This window comes from Brassica rapa, chromosome A01 (genome assembly GCF_000309985.2).
Source record: "Brassica rapa cultivar Chiifu-401-42 chromosome A01, CAAS_Brap_v3.01, whole genome shotgun sequence".
Classification (NCBI taxonomy): Eukaryota; Viridiplantae; Streptophyta; class Magnoliopsida; order Brassicales; family Brassicaceae; genus Brassica; species Brassica rapa.
In genome coordinates, this window is record NC_024795.2 from 10654581 (window position 1) to 10671337 (window position 16757).

At 33.9% G+C, this 16757-nt stretch overlaps 5 protein-coding genes across 7 annotated transcripts; 3 read left to right on the plus strand and 2 right to left on the minus strand.

The window, feature by feature from the left end:
• The first annotated feature begins 2749 nt into the window (after positions 1-2749).
• On the plus strand, positions 2750-4347 carry LOC103869254 (60S ribosomal protein L15-1). Its single transcript, XM_009147324.3, has 4 exons — positions 2750-2980; positions 3112-3278; positions 3664-3861; positions 3949-4347. Exons 1-4 carry the CDS (start codon positions 2977-2979, stop codon positions 4192-4194), a joined length of 615 nt encoding a protein of 204 aa, XP_009145572.1. The 5' UTR covers positions 2750-2976; the 3' UTR covers positions 4195-4347.
• A 304-nt stretch (positions 4348-4651) lies between these two features.
• Positions 4652-5816, minus strand: LOC103869265 (UDP-N-acetylglucosamine transferase subunit ALG13 homolog). Its single transcript, XM_009147331.3, has 4 exons — positions 5608-5816; positions 5326-5525; positions 5158-5257; positions 4652-5087 (listed from the first exon to the last, which is right to left on the minus strand). The coding sequence occupies exons 2-4, from the start codon at positions 5497-5499 to the stop codon at positions 4831-4833; spliced, it is 531 nt and encodes a 176-aa protein (XP_009145579.1). The 5' UTR covers positions 5500-5525; positions 5608-5816; the 3' UTR covers positions 4652-4830.
• A 124-nt stretch (positions 5817-5940) lies between these two features.
• On the plus strand, positions 5941-8359 carry LOC103869284 (phosphatidylserine decarboxylase proenzyme 1, mitochondrial). Of its 2 annotated transcripts, none has more exons than XM_009147348.2 (11): positions 5941-6182; positions 6302-6390; positions 6466-6519; positions 6599-6664; positions 6742-6802; positions 6887-6996; positions 7082-7430; positions 7529-7596; positions 7689-7766; positions 7836-7958; positions 8053-8359. In XM_009147348.2, the coding sequence occupies exons 1-11, from the start codon at positions 6005-6007 to the stop codon at positions 8212-8214; spliced, it is 1338 nt and encodes a 445-aa protein (XP_009145596.1). In that variant the 5' UTR covers positions 5941-6004; the 3' UTR covers positions 8215-8359. The 2 variants fall into 2 exon arrangements, with proteins under 2 accessions (XP_009145596.1, XP_033145568.1); XM_033289677.1 differs by having other exon boundaries at positions 5963-6182; positions 6247-6390.
• Positions 8360-8440: 81 nt separating this feature from the next.
• LOC103869274 lies at positions 8441-9737 on the minus strand. 2 transcript variants are annotated; one of them, XM_033289689.1, is made up of 3 exons: positions 9485-9737; positions 9230-9378; positions 8441-8700 (listed from the first exon to the last, which is right to left on the minus strand). In XM_033289689.1, the coding sequence occupies exons 1-3, from the start codon at positions 9488-9490 to the stop codon at positions 8682-8684; spliced, it is 174 nt and encodes a 57-aa protein (XP_033145580.1). In that variant the 5' UTR covers positions 9491-9737; the 3' UTR covers positions 8441-8681. The 2 variants fall into 2 exon arrangements, with proteins under 2 accessions (XP_033145580.1, XP_033145582.1); XM_033289691.1 differs by having other exon boundaries at positions 9226-9378.
• A 2085-nt stretch (positions 9738-11822) lies between these two features.
• Positions 11823-13156, plus strand: LOC103869295 (pheophorbidase). Its single transcript, XM_009147356.3, has 3 exons — positions 11823-12326; positions 12477-12602; positions 12713-13156. The coding sequence occupies exons 1-3, from the start codon at positions 11943-11945 to the stop codon at positions 12992-12994; spliced, it is 792 nt and encodes a 263-aa protein (XP_009145604.1). The 5' UTR covers positions 11823-11942; the 3' UTR covers positions 12995-13156.
• Positions 13157-16757: the final 3601 nt, after the last annotated feature.

The window sequence follows — 16757 nt, forward strand, 5'->3', positions numbered from 1 at the left end:
TTTCCGAAATTCCGAGGGAAAGAAGTTCCTCGGAATTTTCCGAGGGAAAGAAGTTCCTTGGAATTTTCCGAGGGAAAGAAGTTCCTCGGAATTTTCCGAGGGAAAGATGTTCTTCGGAATTTTCCGAGGATCGGGTTCCTCGGAAATTCCCGATGAACATTCCGAGGAATGTTTCGTCGAAACTTCCGAGGATTGGACCATCGGAATTTCATCGAAATATTCCGAGGAAGGCGTCCCTCGGTATATTCCGAGGAATCTTCCGACGAACTTAGTGTCCTTGGAGTTTCCTCGGAATTTAGTTTCCTCGGAATTCCGTCGGAAATTTCCGAGGAGATATTTCCGAGGACTTTTTTCGTCGATATGTCCTCGGAATAGCGTTATTCCGACGACATACCGACGATTTTTTCCCTCAGTATGCCGATGTTTTCTTGTAGTGATTGAAGGCATTGTTGCAGAACTCAAGGCCGTTATCTGTCTGCAAATACTTCACTTTCTTGTCAACCTGATTCTCAACTAGCTTCTTTCATTCACAGAAGTTCGAGAAAGTCTCATCTTTAGTCTTGAGGAAACAGAGCCATACCTTTCTCGAGTGATCATTAATTAGTGATAAGAAGTACTGGCTTCCAGACATAAATGGCTCAACATTCGAGAACCCCATAGGTCAGCATGAATGTACTCCAATACACTTCTAGTTTCATGTTTACCAGCTTCAAAACTTACACGCTTAGCCTTTCCAACAGCGCAGTGTTCACAAAAAGCTTCTTTACCAATGTTTTTTCTTCTTCAGAAACCCTTCCTTTATAAGAACTTGCATGTTCTTATAACTCATGTGTCCAAGTCTACTATGCCAGACAGAAATTTGAGACTTCGAGCCTTCTGCGTGACAGATCTGCTTTGTCACTGTCTCACCATCCAGTATGTATAGACCATTTCTCAATATACTTTGTAGCGCAAGTTTTCCATTCTTAAGGAACTTGATTTTACCTTCTGCGCCTGAGTGAGTAAAAACCAAGTTTATCCAAGTCCCGGTTGAGATGAGATTCCTTCTGAGTGTTGGTACATATCGAACATTATTCAAGATTTTGACTGAGCCTCCACGAGTGTTGACTCTGATTGATCCAATACCAAGCGTTTCAACAGTGTGATAATCACCCAAGAGAATCATACTGGAGCCTTCTTCTGAGAACTCCACAAACCAATCTCTTCTGCAAGTCATATGGTGAGTACACCATGAGTCAATAACCCATTCTTCTCTTGAGTTATCCACTGAGACATTCAGAACATCACCAGTCTCTAGCATCTCAATGATCACAGCTGCCTCTCCATCATTATCACTTTCCATGCTTTGCTTTCTAGCATAACAATCTTTCTTCAAATGTCCTTCATTCTTGCAGTACCAACACACGACCTTTTTCCCGTTTGACTTACTCCTTGGTCTATTTCTTCCACGCGAGTCTCTTCTAGAGCCTCTTCCTCTATCGTCTGTGTACAAAATAGTACTTGACTCTTTCTCAGTTTTGCTTATCTCCTTTACCTCACGCTGCCTAGACCTTGTTGCAGAGCAGACTTCTTCAAGTGTTAGAGAGTCCTTCCCATACTTACGAGTATGTTTGAGTTGATCATAATTCATGGGAAGAGAATTCAAGAACACGATCGCCTGAATCTCATCAGTCACACTGCTCATCTCGGCCACAATCTTGAGAAATTCATCAGAATTGACCTCAATAGTCTTTGAGCTGTCACACTTAAAAGTGTAGAACTGAGAGTGAACGAAGATCCGATTCGGCAATGACTTCGTCATGTATAACTTTTCAAACAATGACCACATCGATGCAGCAGTAGTACAATGCTTGATCTTTCGCAATACCTGATTGCTGATATTCAAGATTATCATATCTTTGGCTCGCTCATCTTTCTCCAGTTTGATCGGATCTGAGATCGTCTTTGTTTGTGAACCTCCAGATTCATCGTCATCATCATCCGCAACTTTCTTTCCTTCTTCCTTTGTTAGAGGAACCTCGATCTCGAAGTTATCACAGAGAACCACCTCCTTCAAACCAGAAACTCCGAAGTGAGCCATCATACGGATCGTCCAAAGCGAGAAGTCGCCTTCTCCGTTGAACAGCTCCACCTCTGCTCTAATCTTCTTCGTCGTCATCGGAACCTCTCCGGATCGTAACAGCCGCGGCTCTGATACCCCTTGTTACGTGGAAACTCGATCTCTCGATCTCTCAATCACTCAATCTCACAATCAATCACTCGTTTGAATCTTGACAAACAAAGAAAACGAGTAAATCGACACAAGAGTTTGTTTACCCAGTGTTATCCTGCAATATGCAGAGATTACTAACTGGGGCTAGAATCAATCCAGCAAATCCAGTAGATCACTGACTCAAACTCTCTGTACAAGACGCTCTCGTGAAGATGACGACCCGAACTCTCTCTCTATTCTGTTACAGAAATTTACCAACTCTGACTTATCCTTTTATATTAAAGGATGTACAAACCAGAATTAACCAAGATTCTAACTAATTCGATTACTCTAAACCGGATAACATAACCGAGTCAGCCAAAACCTTTAGTTTCTCTCAAAATATTTACAAGACTTAAGTATAAAGCTATCAATACTCTAATAGCTTGTCCATATATATGAAAAAAGTATCTGTAGAATTTATTCGTAAAAATAAAGTGTAATACTTGTCCACGCAGTATCCGAATCAGGCAGAACTATCATGCCGAAAAACAACAGTATGAACAAATGGTTACCTATTATTTATACAGAGACGTAGTTGACTCCTTGGTTCAACATATAGAGATTTAAATGAAATGTGAAGCCCATTATAAATGGGTCTTTTATTTAAAGAGCGAGCCCAGTTTCACTTAATATAGTAGCTCCGTTGGATTAAAAACCCTAGCCCTTTACTTTAAATTAGAGACAAACCCTTCCTTGCGCCGGTGCTGTGCCAAACTTCGAAAATGGGTAAAACGCTCACTCTCATCTCTCGTCTTAGATCCATTCTTCTCGTTTCTCAGATCGATCTAGCAGCCTCTCTCTCTTTGATATGTATCTGTTATTGCGAAATGATTAATGATCTTTGGTGAAACATGTAGGTGCGTACAAGTATGTATCTGAGCTATGGAGGAAGAAGCAGTCCGATGTCATGAGGTTCGTGCAGAGGGTGAGGTGCTGGGAGTACAGACAGCAACCTTCCATTGTCCGTCTCGTCAGGCCTACTCGTCCCGACAAGGCTCGTCGTTTGGGTTACAAGGCCAAACAGGTGTCTTATACTTGCCCTAATCATGATTAACCTAAGATCTTAGTTCTCCTGTGTCCTGTCATATATATTATTGGTAAAATGAGAGTGTAGATACTGAGAATTGGTTGTTATGGCTGTGTTATCTGCTTATAATCTAAGCTTAATTGCTTGATTTGGTGTGTGCTTTGCTTTGTTAGTAGAGAGATTTAGAAGCATTGCTAGTTATGTGGTTTCTTGAATCTTACATTTCTTCTTTTTAAAGAAATGTGTATGCTGATGTTACTAATTACTTGCTGAATTTATATTTATCTTAAAATTTAGCTCTTGTTCTGGTACGTAAAACAGTCTTCTTGTTTAGACTCAAAAGGGAAGTTACTTGACTAGTTGTGATGTGTATGTATGTCAGGGCTTTGTGGTGTACCGTGTCCGTGTGAGACGTGGTGGACGCAAGAGGCCAGTGCCAAAGGGTATTGTCTACGGTAAGCCCACAAACCAGGGAGTAACCCAACTCAAGTTCCAGAGGAGCAAGCGTTCTGTTGCTGAGGAGCGTGCTGGAAGGAAATTGGGTGGCCTCAGAGTCGTCAACTCTTACTGGCTCAACGAGGTACTACCACTTTCTTCATCTCTCACTCTATATAATGACTATGCCATTTCGTCTATAGATATTAACTTACCATGTTTCTTGAATTAGGATTCGACCTACAAGTACTACGAGATCATCTTGGTCGACCCAGCACACAACGCTGTGCGTAATGACCCGAGAATCAACTGGATCTGCAACCCGGTGCACAAACACCGTGAGCTCAGAGGACTTACATCGGAGGGAAAGAAGAACAGAGGACTGCGCGGAAAGGGTCACAACAACCACAAGAACCGCCCCTCTCGCAGAGCTACATGGAAGAAGAACAACTCTCTCTCCCTCCGCCGTTACCGTTAATTGCTTTTTGCTGCTTTCACTATTATCATCAACTTCTTCTAGTTTCTATGTTGCTGCTCTTTTATCTTTCGCATGATGACTCTTGTTTTTGCAAAATTTTGGAGCCTATACAATTGCGTTCGTTTTATGGTTTTAAACATTTGCTTGACTTCATGTTCGTTCTGTTTTTGTGATCAGACCAAAATACACATGAATAAATTTTAAAATAATGTCAAAAATAATAATTATCTAAATATTCCTTTTGGATATACAGTACAGATTTGCGTTTTAAAATATGATTTTCAAAGTTGTAGAAGTTTTTGTTCGACTTCGGATCAAGTTGGATAATACTAAAACTGGAAACAGCAAACTAAATGATCAGTTCGGATAAGGATTGACGTTTTTCAGTTCAGATGCGGCCAGGTTACTGATAACCAGACCAATATGATCTTTTTGATAAATCGAGTTACAGTGCAAAAGGTGAATATTGTAGAATATGAATATGAAACTATCCATAATCATCTCAAGCATCAGAAAAAGCTTTTGCTATTACAAAGATATGAATCTACGAAACAAAGTCCAATGTGAAGAGACCACCTGTTTAGTACATAATTAGTTAAAACTGTTCTCAGAACACTTGTTTCTAAATGCATCTGTTTAATCATCAGGGAACCCCAGGAACCTGTCGATAATGCGGGCAACAGGTGTTCCGTCACCTGGAGTGTACCGAACCAGAGACTCCAACTCCATCTTCGTCAAGGTCTGATGAAGCGTGTGAGGGCGAGCGCAGTACAAATGCTTCCTCTCTTCAAGCTCTTCAGCTAATTCACACTGATGATTGTCCATGAGATCTTCGTTGACTACAACAATCAACGGTTTCCCTAGCTTCAGCGTCTCGAATATGCTTCCAGATCCTACATTATTCGAGAGTTTCGATCACAATACTAAAAACGGGTCAATCTGTAAATGGTTGCTGTAACTAACCAGCGTGACTAATAACAAGTGATGCTGATCGAATATAATCAGCGATACTCGAAGAGAAGGTGAAGTAATCAACGGCTAGCGATCCATCCGCTCCATCACACTGAATCAGAAGTTAAAACAAGAGAGTAAAGACAAGTAGTCAAAAAGCAAAGACAAGTAACCAACCACCTTGGGTGGAGAGTAGATTCCTCGACCCATCTGAATGAGAAGATGAGTATATCCTCTCTTGTGCAACTCCTCTTTAACATTTTCACTGACCACTGCTTTCACGAGGGCATCGAAACTCGTTGTTCCCACAGTCACAAACACTAGTCTCTTCCCATCATTCTCTCCATCTTCCATTTAACACCAACGCTCGATTTTGAACCCTACGAATTAGAATTTTATAGAAACTATCAAAAATCAATATCGATTCAGATCTACCAAGATTGGGTGAAAATTGATACATACCAGAGGGAGCACCGATTGGTCTAGGAGGCAATCCTACAATTTATGAAGCAAATAAGTTTTCTACGGTTCTGAGCTGAGATTGTGCGGCGGAGAGCTCACGGGATAACACGACGGATTCGTTTTCAGCGGTGGGTTCCTAATCAACTTCGAAAATTCATAGCGGTAACGAGGACATTTTGGTAATTAGATTACAACACGATTGACGTTTTAAAAAATGGGATTAAGTAAGCCCATATAATTTTATATTATAGGCCCAATTAAGATTAACTTGTTTCGCAAGCTCGGGAAAACGTCGTCGTTTCAACTGTCATCTAGAACAACGGTCTGTTTACCCTAAAACTAAAACCCAGAGCAGAGCAGAGCTAGAGCGGTTTCTCTGCAACTTCAAGAAAACGCCATGAAACCTCGATTTCCTCAGAATATTTTTTTGTTTGGTCGCTATTCATATGTCCGCCGCTTCCACCAGAGTTCTCGCCGAAACTTGAGCTCTTTCATCAACCATATCCGTTCCAATCGCCGAACCTTCAGCTCTACTGGCGGTGGAAGCGGAGGAGGTGGGACCGGCGATTCAAACGGTAATTCAGTTAATATTGTGCGGTCGCGAGTTCAATTGAGAATCGTTTATATTGCTTTTTTCAGAAAACAACACTTGTAAAGGTTCTGGCTTTCGAAAACTCAAAAACGGTTATTGTAGGCAATGCGTTTCTCTTGCCCGGAGCAACGGTGGCTACTATCCTTATGCTTGGAGCTCTTCATGGTCGCCGTCTCTATGAAGACAAGAAGGTAGTAAGACAATTGGTTTGGTTCTCTCTTTAGATTTCTTCTTAGCATTGGTTTTGATGAATGATTGATGAACAGATTGAAGAGAAACGGGAAAGGGGAATCGAACTTGAGTTCCACCAAGATGTTAAAGTAATAACCTTTTTTGTTGCTCTCTTCAGATTTGAATGACTATTAAGTTTCAAAGTTGTTGACCTTCTCCTTATTCTAGGCCTCCTTCCTTGGGATTCTGCCTCTGCGATCCATCTCAAGAGCATGGGGTTCTTTGACGAGCGTGGTGAGTTTTTAACTTGTTGAAGCACTTCTGGTTATTACTGAACATGATATTCACTTGTTAGGTCTTGTTCCTCTCAGGAAATTCCGGTCTGGATGCGGCCGTTTGTTTATAAAGCCTGGTCTCGAGCTTTTCATTCAAGTATGATCACTCTGTCCTTTAAAACCTGTGACGCTGGTTTTGATGATTTATGCAGATGAAGTGATTCACAATGTGATTTTACAGATCTTGAAGAAGCAGCTTTGCCTCTTGAAGAATATGCTTCACTACGAGATTTCTTTGTTCGCAGCTTGAAACAAGGTTGCAGGCCTATCGACCCCGATCCTCGTTGTCTGGTAACTGGTAACAAGAACGTTGTTACTTTCTTTTATGCAGACTTTCTTTTTTAGCGTTGCTTTCTAAGACTTAAAGAAAAAACAGGTTAGTCCTGTGGATGGCACCGTTCTGAGGTTTGGGGAGTTAAAAGAAAGTAGAGGGATGATCGAGCAAGTCAAAGGACATTCTTACTCAGTGCCGGCTCTTCTCGGAACAAACTCTCTCCTTCCCATGGTACCTCAAGGTAAGGATGAGTCTGAGGAAGAAGCTGCTGGAGATAAAGGCGACAAGTCTTGGTTGAGAGTCTCTTTGGCATCTCCAAAGTTACGGGAGAGCATCTCAGCCAGTCCGATGAAGGGGCTCTATTATTGTGTGATATACCTAAAACCAGGGGACTATCATCGAATACACTCCCCGGCTGACTGGAATGCATTGGTTCGTCGTCACTTTGCAGGTTTGGTTACTCTCTAATCTCTCATTTAAGTATACAACATATGTGTGATTGGACTTTTGTAACTATTGATATCTCTCTGATAACAATCAAATTTTCAGGTAGGTTGTTTCCTGTAAACGAGCGTGCTACAAGAACGATAAAAAATCTCTACGTTGAAAATGAAAGGGTAATTATTTCTTTGTAAATGTATCAAATATGTGTAGGCTTTTCTTTTATCTACAGTCATTGATCATCAGCTGTTAATCTAATTGAGAACAGGTTGTGCTTGAGGGGGTATGGAAACAAGGTTTTATGGCACTTGCTGCTGTTGGTGCGACCAACATTGGATCCATTGAGGTAAGTTTGATGATAGTTACATATCCTAACTACCTAAGCCAAAGCCACTGCTGACATTTGCTGTCACAGCTATTCATCGAACCTGAACTAAGAACAAACAAGCCAAAGAAGAAGCTGTTTCCTACAGAGCCACCAGAGGAGCGGGTGTATGATCCGCAAGGTCATGGTGTAAAGCTTGAGAAAGGAAAGGAGGTATGTGGTTTCAGAAGATAACAGATACAAATTCGAGTCTAAGGAATGTAAACATGATTCTTTTATTAATGTCTTTGGTAAATGGTCGTTGCAGGTAGGTGTATTCAACATGGGATCGACCGTGGTGCTTGTTTTCCAAGCACCAACCGCAAACTCACCAGACGGTTCAAGCAGTTCATCAGATTACAGATTCTGTGTCAAACAAGGAGAAAGAGTCCGCGTTGGACAAGCATTGGGAAGGTGGAAAGAGGGATGAGTACATGTCATTATGTACCTCATTACAGGTTTTGCATATTATGCTCAAACATGAGTACCAAATCACAAATCTATTCCTTATAAAGTGTTTGTGCTCGTCTTTACTTTAGCCTACTCATTAACATGTTTTGATGCCCAAATCCTTACCTATTGGACTCCATATCTACTACATTTTGTAGTTTTTTGAAACAGAAAACCAAATTAAAAATCAAAAAAGAAAGATGCAATGAACGAAACTTATTATCTTTCTACTTAATGGAGGAGGTTGTGTTACATAATAGACTTTGGAATAGCTAACCAAGAAACAAAACAAGAAGATTAACGAAGAAAGTAGTCACATTTCTTGGTTAATGAATCTCATATCTAAGGATCTCTTACAATCGATGTAATTTTACAATCGCCCATATCAATCAATATGGCAGCATCTTTCACAATCCAGTTGAACTCAACCGCAGTCTTTGGCTCTCTCTATATCAAAACTTTGTTTCTGAAATATAGACACAAGTATCAAATTATATGAGTACCAACCATTAAGGATGATAAAGTCCAGAGAGTGACTTGACTAGCAAAAAGATCACACCTTCCATTTATAGCCTAAACAAAGTTTAACGAAGAGGAGCAACTATAATTATTTTGATCTCGTTCCGAACACAAAATACACTGAAGCTTTCAGTCTCTACAAAGCATTGGCTAACTTTTTCAAATAAAAAGGTACGAGAATCTCTCTCACTGAAAACAAGCAAATCATTTAGAACTATACAACAACATCACTGAATCACATTCCCAAATAGTAATTCATTTCACTGACTTACCAAACATAGCTTACTCTTTAGATTTCACAATAAGGGCAAACTAAATGATGGTACGTTTGACAAAATGAAATGTGTTACAAAGCTGAGATTTTGATCATTCTTGTTCAGATATCATCAACTGGTTCGAATTGCGACTATAAACTATCCCTAAAGCTGTGTAAGTGTTTCGCAGATCACAGAGAGTGAAAGAAAAAGCAGACCTACGTCTGTTTAGAGTAAGAGGAGGAGGAGGGGACTCGCTTGTTGCGGAACATCATGTAACCAACCGGCAATACCACGCCGATCATCATCACCGCCGATCCGATCAAGTACCGTATCAGACTCGGAGGCTCCACTTCCATCACCGTATTAAACTGCAGAACACAAGTCCGACCGAAACAGTAAAAAGCGACGGCCGGGAAACGAAAGCAGAAATCAGATATTTGAGATCTAGAATTACACATCAATTGAGGAACTTACCGGCATTATAACGTCGGAGTAGAGGGTTTCACCTTCTCGATGAAGAGGAGAAGCCAGATCTAGGTTGATTGTTCGTGGTTTTTGATTTGGTTTTTGTTTTTGCAAATACTATGTTTCATCCAATCAAGTTTTATTTTTTAGTTTTTTTGTTTTTGTAGAAACCATTTGATTTGTCAATCAAGATTTCTAATAAATAGATTCCCTAAAATTTAGGGAAACTAGTTTTTGAAAAGTTTAATCAATTTGTGAAGAAAAACCAAAAACCAACTTTTATGAGCTTTTAAAAGAAAAAACGAATTTTAATTTTTTTGGTAGAAACTACAACATTAAATTAATTAATAATTAATAAATAATGTTTCCATAAAGATAAATAATCATACAATTTTTGGTACATTAGCTATAATTTAAAAAATAATGTGATATAATTTATTTGTGTTTAATATCTGTAAAATAAATTTATATAGTTTATAAATAATATTAATTAATTTGGAAACTTAGTTATTAATTTCTCTATATAAATAATAGAATAATTTTAATAATTACTAGTCACATTATAAATAACTAAAATTATGAAAACATAAATATGTTTTAGTAATACAATATATTGTATTAGTCATGAAAAATAAAAATAGCCATTCAATTTTAAGAAAATATAAATAATTTATATGAGAAATTTTATAATTAGTTTCAAAATTTTAAGTATTTTTATTTTGATATAATTTATAATATTTAAGAAAAACTATTTCTATTTATATAAGAAAAATTTCTAAGTAGTTTCAAACTTTTAAATATTTTTATTTTTTTGCAATTTATATAAATTTTATGATAAATATTTTATTATAATATATTTTTTTATAAAACTATAATAATTAAAATATGATATTGTATTTTATTTTAAAATAATTATCACAAGATTTTGATAATTTTAATTGTAAATATAAATATTTATTTCTATTTTGTTGTATTATTTCAAAGTAAAGTATTAATTAATTTTTAAAAGATAAAAAAATACTGCAAAACCAAAAACCAAAATCAAAATCTAAAAACCAAAAACCAAAAACCAAAAGCTGAAAACTAAAAACTAAAATCTAAAAACCAAAAACTAAAATCTAAAAACCAAAAACTAAAACTAAAAACTAGTGAAACAATCATCACCTAGACTTCTCTCCGGTGAGAATGGTCAGGTGAACCAATTTTTGTTTTCCTATTTCTCATTGCTTTTAATGAGCCTTTACTTTACGGCCCAACATCATAAATAATAAATACTATATATATATATATATATATGTTTACTATTTAGTTAATTTTCTCTCTCTCCTTTCCTTAATTGGACTGTGTTTTTGTTTTTAATTAAAATATAGAAAAAAAAACTAGAATAACACCAAACCAAGTTTTTGCTCCCAAACTAACACTAAAGGTTCAAAGTTACAAAAATATGTTTTATTAAAGATGTAAATATACACTTATATCCTTTGAATTAATTAATCCAAACCTAAGGTTTAGAGTTAAGGGGTAGAGTTTTGGAATTGAAGTTTAAAATTTTATAAAATAAAAAATAAATACTAAAAAATTAAAAAAAAAATTTTAAAAACAGTTTCAAAAAGTATTTTTGAATTATAAAAAGAAAATTTGAAAAAATAAATAAAAAACAAATTCGAAAAAAAAATTCAAAAAAAGATTATAAAAAATTTCGATTCTGAAAACATATAATTTGAAACTATAAAAAAAATTTCTTTTTTCATTTTATTTATTTTTATTTTATTTATTTTTATTTATTTTTGTTTGTTTATTTAATTTTAAGCCAATATTATTAGGATATTTTACCCTTTAATAAATGTCATTTTGGTGACTTTCTTCCTCTAGTATCATTTTTGAGACAAAAACTCAAAAGGTGCTATTATTGACAATTGCCCTAAAATATATATACGTGTTATACAAAGATTGATAAATTTTTAAAATTAGTTATATTTATTTGAAAGACATGTTTGTAACTAAACAAAATAATTAGTCACAAAGAATAATATATTTATAATCAAAATTTAATATAATATATATTAATATTTGTGAAAAATTATAACGAGAGAGTAATCGTTTTTTATCAGTATAATCAATTATTTAAAAAATGCTTTGTAGGTAGGTCTTTTTCAAGAAATCCTAGAATAGACAGACATATTCTTTCTGAGACGTGACCAGAGGCAGTTACGTTCACGTCTTTCTTTTGTTTTTTGTTGTGTGTGTGTGTGTGGTGTATTGGTTGTTTCCATGTCTTTTCCATAGTCAGTAGTTTTTTCTTGGCATTATTTGGAATGCAAATTATAGTGTGAATAATATTAAGATGGTAGTTGAGTTGTAACCGTTATCTACAAAGTGTGGACAAACCGCATTCAGTTTTGTGTTAAAACCAGGTGGATATTAGAGTTAACTCTAGACGTATAGATCAGAAAGAGACACGAGTGCGATGGGAGGAGGAGACGGTGGTGAGGACTCCGTAGTTCACTTTGTACTTGTTCATGGCGCCAGCCACGGTGCTTGGTGTTGGTATAAACTGACCACTCTTCTTGCCGCCGCCGGTTTCAAAGCCACCTCTGTCGACCTCACCGGAGCTGGCATCAACCTCACCGACTCTAACACCGTCGTCGACTTCGACCAGTATAACCGTCCTCTCTTCTCTCTCCTGTCAGATCTCCCTCCTCACCACAAGATCATACTCGTGGGACATAGCATCGGCGGAGGAAGTGTCACTGAAGCTCTATGCAAGTTCACAGACAAAATCTCCATGGTCGTTTACCTCGCGGCTGACATGGTTCAACCCGGATCCACCTCTTCTCCTCATGACTCAGCCGTGAGTGACTTCTTTCTCGAACTTATATCTCTGTTATAATTTAAACTAATGTATTGAAAGACATTTACACTCACTGCTAAATTGTTTTAATGTGACATCTAATTAATATCTATTGACTATTGGTGATGAACTATTGTGAATATGTTAAAGATGACTGTTGGAGAAGAAGACATATGGGAGCTCATATACGGTGAAGGCGCTGATAAGCCACCCACTGGCATGTTGATGAAGGAGGAGTTTAGACGTCATTATTACTATAGCCAAAGCCCTCTTGAGGTTACTCTCTTAGTTACTTCACAATAATGTTTCAGTACAACTATTATTATAATTAATGGGATGATCTTAATGGGATGCCATTATATATATGCTTGTTGCCTTGTTGGTAGGACGTAACGTTGGCATGTAAGCTGTTGCGACCAGCTCCACTTAGGGCTTTGAACGGTGCTGATAAGCTGGCTCCAAACCCTGAAGCGGAGAAAGTTCCTCGCGTTTACATCAAGACTGCTAAGGATAATCTATTTGATCCTCTACGCCAAGACCGTGTGGTGGAGAAGTGGCCACCATCTCAGTTGTATATCTTGGAGGAGAGTGACCATTCTGCTTTCTTCTCTGTCCCAACTACCTTATTCGCTTATCTTGTCCGTGCTGTATCTTTTCTTCAACTATAACTCAAAACTTCATTCCTGGTTTGACCATATCTCATCCTCGGTACATTATATCAAACATTCTTAATTATTGTTGATTTGATGGTATGGATGATTTGAGGAATATTTACTGAAAGGTGACTGATACCCGATTATGAATTATATCTGTATATTGTTTGTTATTTCGATTACACTTTTGCTCTAAGTAAAATTTATCTTTAATTTTACTAATTACTGTTCATTTGGTTTTAAAATGAGCATATATATTACTCCCATTTTTCTAAAATATATGATGTTGCAGATAAAAGCACATATATTAAAAAAATTATTTTGACCTAAAATATCATTAAATATTCAACTAATTATGAAAAAAAAATATAAATGTAATAAGTTACACAGTTTTTACTAAAAAAACATATTCTATATTTTAAAACATCAAAAATCATATACAATACTAAAAGGGGGATATAAGCCATGGAGAGGGGTGTCCATGTAGGATAGAAAAATCAACCAATCAGAGAGTCCGAAACTGCCACGTCATCTCATTTTTTTTCGTAAAAAATGAAAAAAACATTGCGAAGGAAAGGATCGAACCCGGGTTAGTATGACATAAATATAGGACAGTTACCACTAAGCTATTGAAACATTCTTGGACACATATACAAGAATCACTAAGTATGTAATCACAAACTCTTATATACAATTACAATAATATGAATTCAACTTTCAAAACTCCGATACTTTGTTTTGTAAAAACAAATTAGTAAGTGACTAAGCTAATATATTCTTTGAAAGTGTGAGAACATTGACAAATATGAAAAAACATAGATATTTGTTTTCGTGACAAAGTTAAAAATTTTGTAAAAATAAGTTTAACATATAAATTTTCGTGACAAATATGAAAAAGCATAGATTTTTGAACAATTTTGACAAAACAACTCAAAACATAGTTCTCTAATGTTTTTATAAAATATTATTTAACGGTAAAATAATTAAATATATCAATTCAATTAATTTATTAATTTATAGACAAAACAATAACACAACAAATTTTGAAACATTTGTTTGACCTATCGATTTCTTTTCATGAGAATCCAACTAATCAAGATAAAAAAAAAAAACAATTAGATTTACAAATATTTAATTACCATTTTATTCAATTTTGATTAATTTCAAATTGTAATAATGTATCCTTTTGAAGTTACAAAAAAAAAATGTTCTTTCTTTATTACACTAGCATTATATATAAATTCTATATACACAAATAAATATAATGTAACAACATAAGCTTGTTTTTCCTAATTCATATGAAAACTTTTTAAGTTATCCACCAAAGCAAATTAATTAAGGGGAAATTACATTTTTACCACTTTTATGCTACCACTTTTCATTTTTACCATCACTAATGAGACATTTTCAAAAATACCTTCTTCATTAAGTGACAAAAGACTCTTATGTCCTTGTTATTTATATATATAATAAAGTATTATTTAAATAAAAAATAAAAAATAAAAAATAAAAAATAAAAATAAAAAATAAAAAATAAAAAAAAAAAAAAAAAAAAAATAAAAAAATAAAAAAAATAAAAAAAATAAAAAAAAAAAAAATAAAAAAAAATAAAAAATAAAAAATAAAAAATAAAAAATAAAAAATAAAAAATAAAAAATAAAAAATAAAAAATTATGTTTGAAACTATTTTTTTTTATATTTTTTAAGTATTTATATATTTATTAGAATCATAAATTTCACATTCCAAAAACCCTACCCCACTCCTCAACTCTAAACCCTAAGTCTAGATTAGTTAACCCTAAGGGTATAGTTGTATTTTACCCTTCATTAAAAGTGAGGGTAAAAGTGGTTAGTGTAAACATGAAAAGTGGTACTATGAATGTGGTATTTGTGGCAATTTCCCATTAATTAAATCAATCAAATTGTTAGAATACAAAAAATTAATATATAATTTATTTTAAATTAAATTATTTAAAAAATGTATTTTCATTAAAAACAAAATAATAAATACGTAAAACTGATTTGATGGTAATTTTTATGACATGTATATATATATATATATCAATTATGTGAAAGAAATAGAAGCTTAATATGGAAAAAATCTTAAATACAAAAAACTCTAAAAATTAACAAAAAAAAATAATAAAAATTAAACTATGATATCACTTGAAAGCTTCTTAGATACTATGAATAAAATATTTAAGCGATAATTAGACATATTTGATTTTTTTTACCAGCCAAAACTTTATTATTAATTAGCATCAGTTATTTCAAGATGTTTAAGAAATGATGAACAAAAAATAGGATGAACATAAATGATATATGAACTATGATTAGTACTTTGTAAAGCTGACTTAGATAACACATCTGCACATCTATTTTCAGTCCTTTTTGATGCCCTAATTCAATTTTTTCAAAGCAGTTATATCACAAAGAGATCGTATGAGATATTGTTTTGATATTCAAATTTGTTTCTTGACTGTTAAGAAGATTGATAACTGTAAAAATGTCTACTTCGAATATGATATGTCTATAATCGAATCTCCAACATGAGACAAGTTTGTTTAACAAGTAAATAATTTCATTTTTCTTATATTATACAATAAATATATATTATGTACTCATAATAAAAATATAGTTATTTATCTATCACAAATATTTATGCAAATATGTGAATCAAGTACAACAATCAAACAACATAATGATTTCCACAAAGAAAATTTAAAAAATATATTTATGTTATGTAGTCTTATTTTATATTCTTTAAATAATGTAATACAATATTATACATTATTTTTTTAGAATTGAGAAATACATATATCAGTTAGACAAAATAAGCGCTAGTTAGACAAATTTAATTTTTTTTTTTTGCCAGCCAAAAGTTTATTAATAATTAGCATCAGTTATTTCAAGATGTTTAAGACATGATGGACAAAAAAAGGATGTACATAAATGATATATGAACTATGAATAATACTTTGTAAAGCTGACTTAGATAACACATCTGCACATCCATTTTCAGTCCTTTTTAATGCATAAATTCATTTATTCATAGCAGTTATTCCACAAAGAGATCGTATGATATATTATTTTTATATTTAGATTTGTTTCTTGACTATTAAGAAGATTGATAACTGTAAAAATGTCTCATTCGAATATGATATATCTATAACCGAGTCCCCAATATGAGACAAGTTTATTTAAAAAGTAAATAATTTCATTTTTATTATATTATATAATAAATATATATTATTTACTGGTAATAAAAATATAGTTATTTATCTATTACAAATATCTATGCAAATATGTGAATCAAGTACAACAATCAAACAATATAATGATTTCCACAAAGAAAATTTAAAAAATATATTTATATTATGTAGTTTTATTTTATATTTTTTAAATAATGCAATACAATATTACACATTATTTTTTTAGAATTGAAAAATACATATAATATCTTATCCGCACGTAGCGCGGTTAAAAAATCTAGTTATTTTAAAAAATCTTGCATTTAGAAACTCGGAAAATGTTACAAATAAAATATACAATCTTGGGCTGCTCTTAAGAGCATTATCTCAATTTAAAAGCAACTAGATTTTGATCCGTGCAACCGCACGGGTGTTTGTTTTTAATTTTCTATACATAAATTATTGTTTTAGAACATAAGTGATATATATTTTTAATGTTAATCATATACTTAAATATTTATATAACTATTTCAAATACAATAATTTTATAATTTACATGTTATAATTAATTAATTGCTTAAACCTTA

Excerpts from the sequence above, each read along its gene's own strand:
- LOC103869254 (XM_009147324.3), top strand. Across the intron at positions 3,279-3,663 it reads TGGGTTACAAGGCCAAACAG|GGCTTTGTGGTGTACCGTGT; the intron begins GTGTCTTATACT and ends TATGTATGTCAG. Across the intron at positions 3,862-3,948 it reads ACTCTTACTGGCTCAACGAG|GATTCGACCTACAAGTACTA; the intron begins GTACTACCACTT and ends TTCTTGAATTAG.
- LOC103869265 (XM_009147331.3), bottom strand. The coding sequence starts at position 5,499 with ATGGAAGATGGAGAGAATGATGGGAAGAGACTAGTGTTTGTGACTGTG. Across the intron at positions 5,258-5,325 it reads GAATCTACTCTCCACCCAAG|TGTGATGGAGCGGATGGATC; the intron begins GTGGTTGGTTAC and ends CTTCTGATTCAG. Across the intron at positions 5,088-5,157 it reads ACTTGTTATTAGTCACGCTG|GATCTGGAAGCATATTCGAG; the intron begins GTTAGTTACAGC and ends CGAATAATGTAG.
- LOC103869284 (XM_009147348.2), top strand. The coding sequence starts at position 6,005 with ATGAAACCTCGATTTCCTCAGAATATTTTTTTGTTTGGTCGCTATTCA. Across the intron at positions 6,391-6,465 it reads GTCTCTATGAAGACAAGAAG|ATTGAAGAGAAACGGGAAAG; the intron begins GTAGTAAGACAA and ends ATTGATGAACAG. Across the intron at positions 6,803-6,886 it reads GTCTCGAGCTTTTCATTCAA|ATCTTGAAGAAGCAGCTTTG; the intron begins GTATGATCACTC and ends GTGATTTTACAG.
- LOC103869295 (XM_009147356.3), top strand. The coding sequence starts at position 11,943 with ATGGGAGGAGGAGACGGTGGTGAGGACTCCGTAGTTCACTTTGTACTT. Across the intron at positions 12,327-12,476 it reads CTTCTCCTCATGACTCAGCC|ATGACTGTTGGAGAAGAAGA; the intron begins GTGAGTGACTTC and ends AATATGTTAAAG. Across the intron at positions 12,603-12,712 it reads ATAGCCAAAGCCCTCTTGAG|GACGTAACGTTGGCATGTAA; the intron begins GTTACTCTCTTA and ends CCTTGTTGGTAG.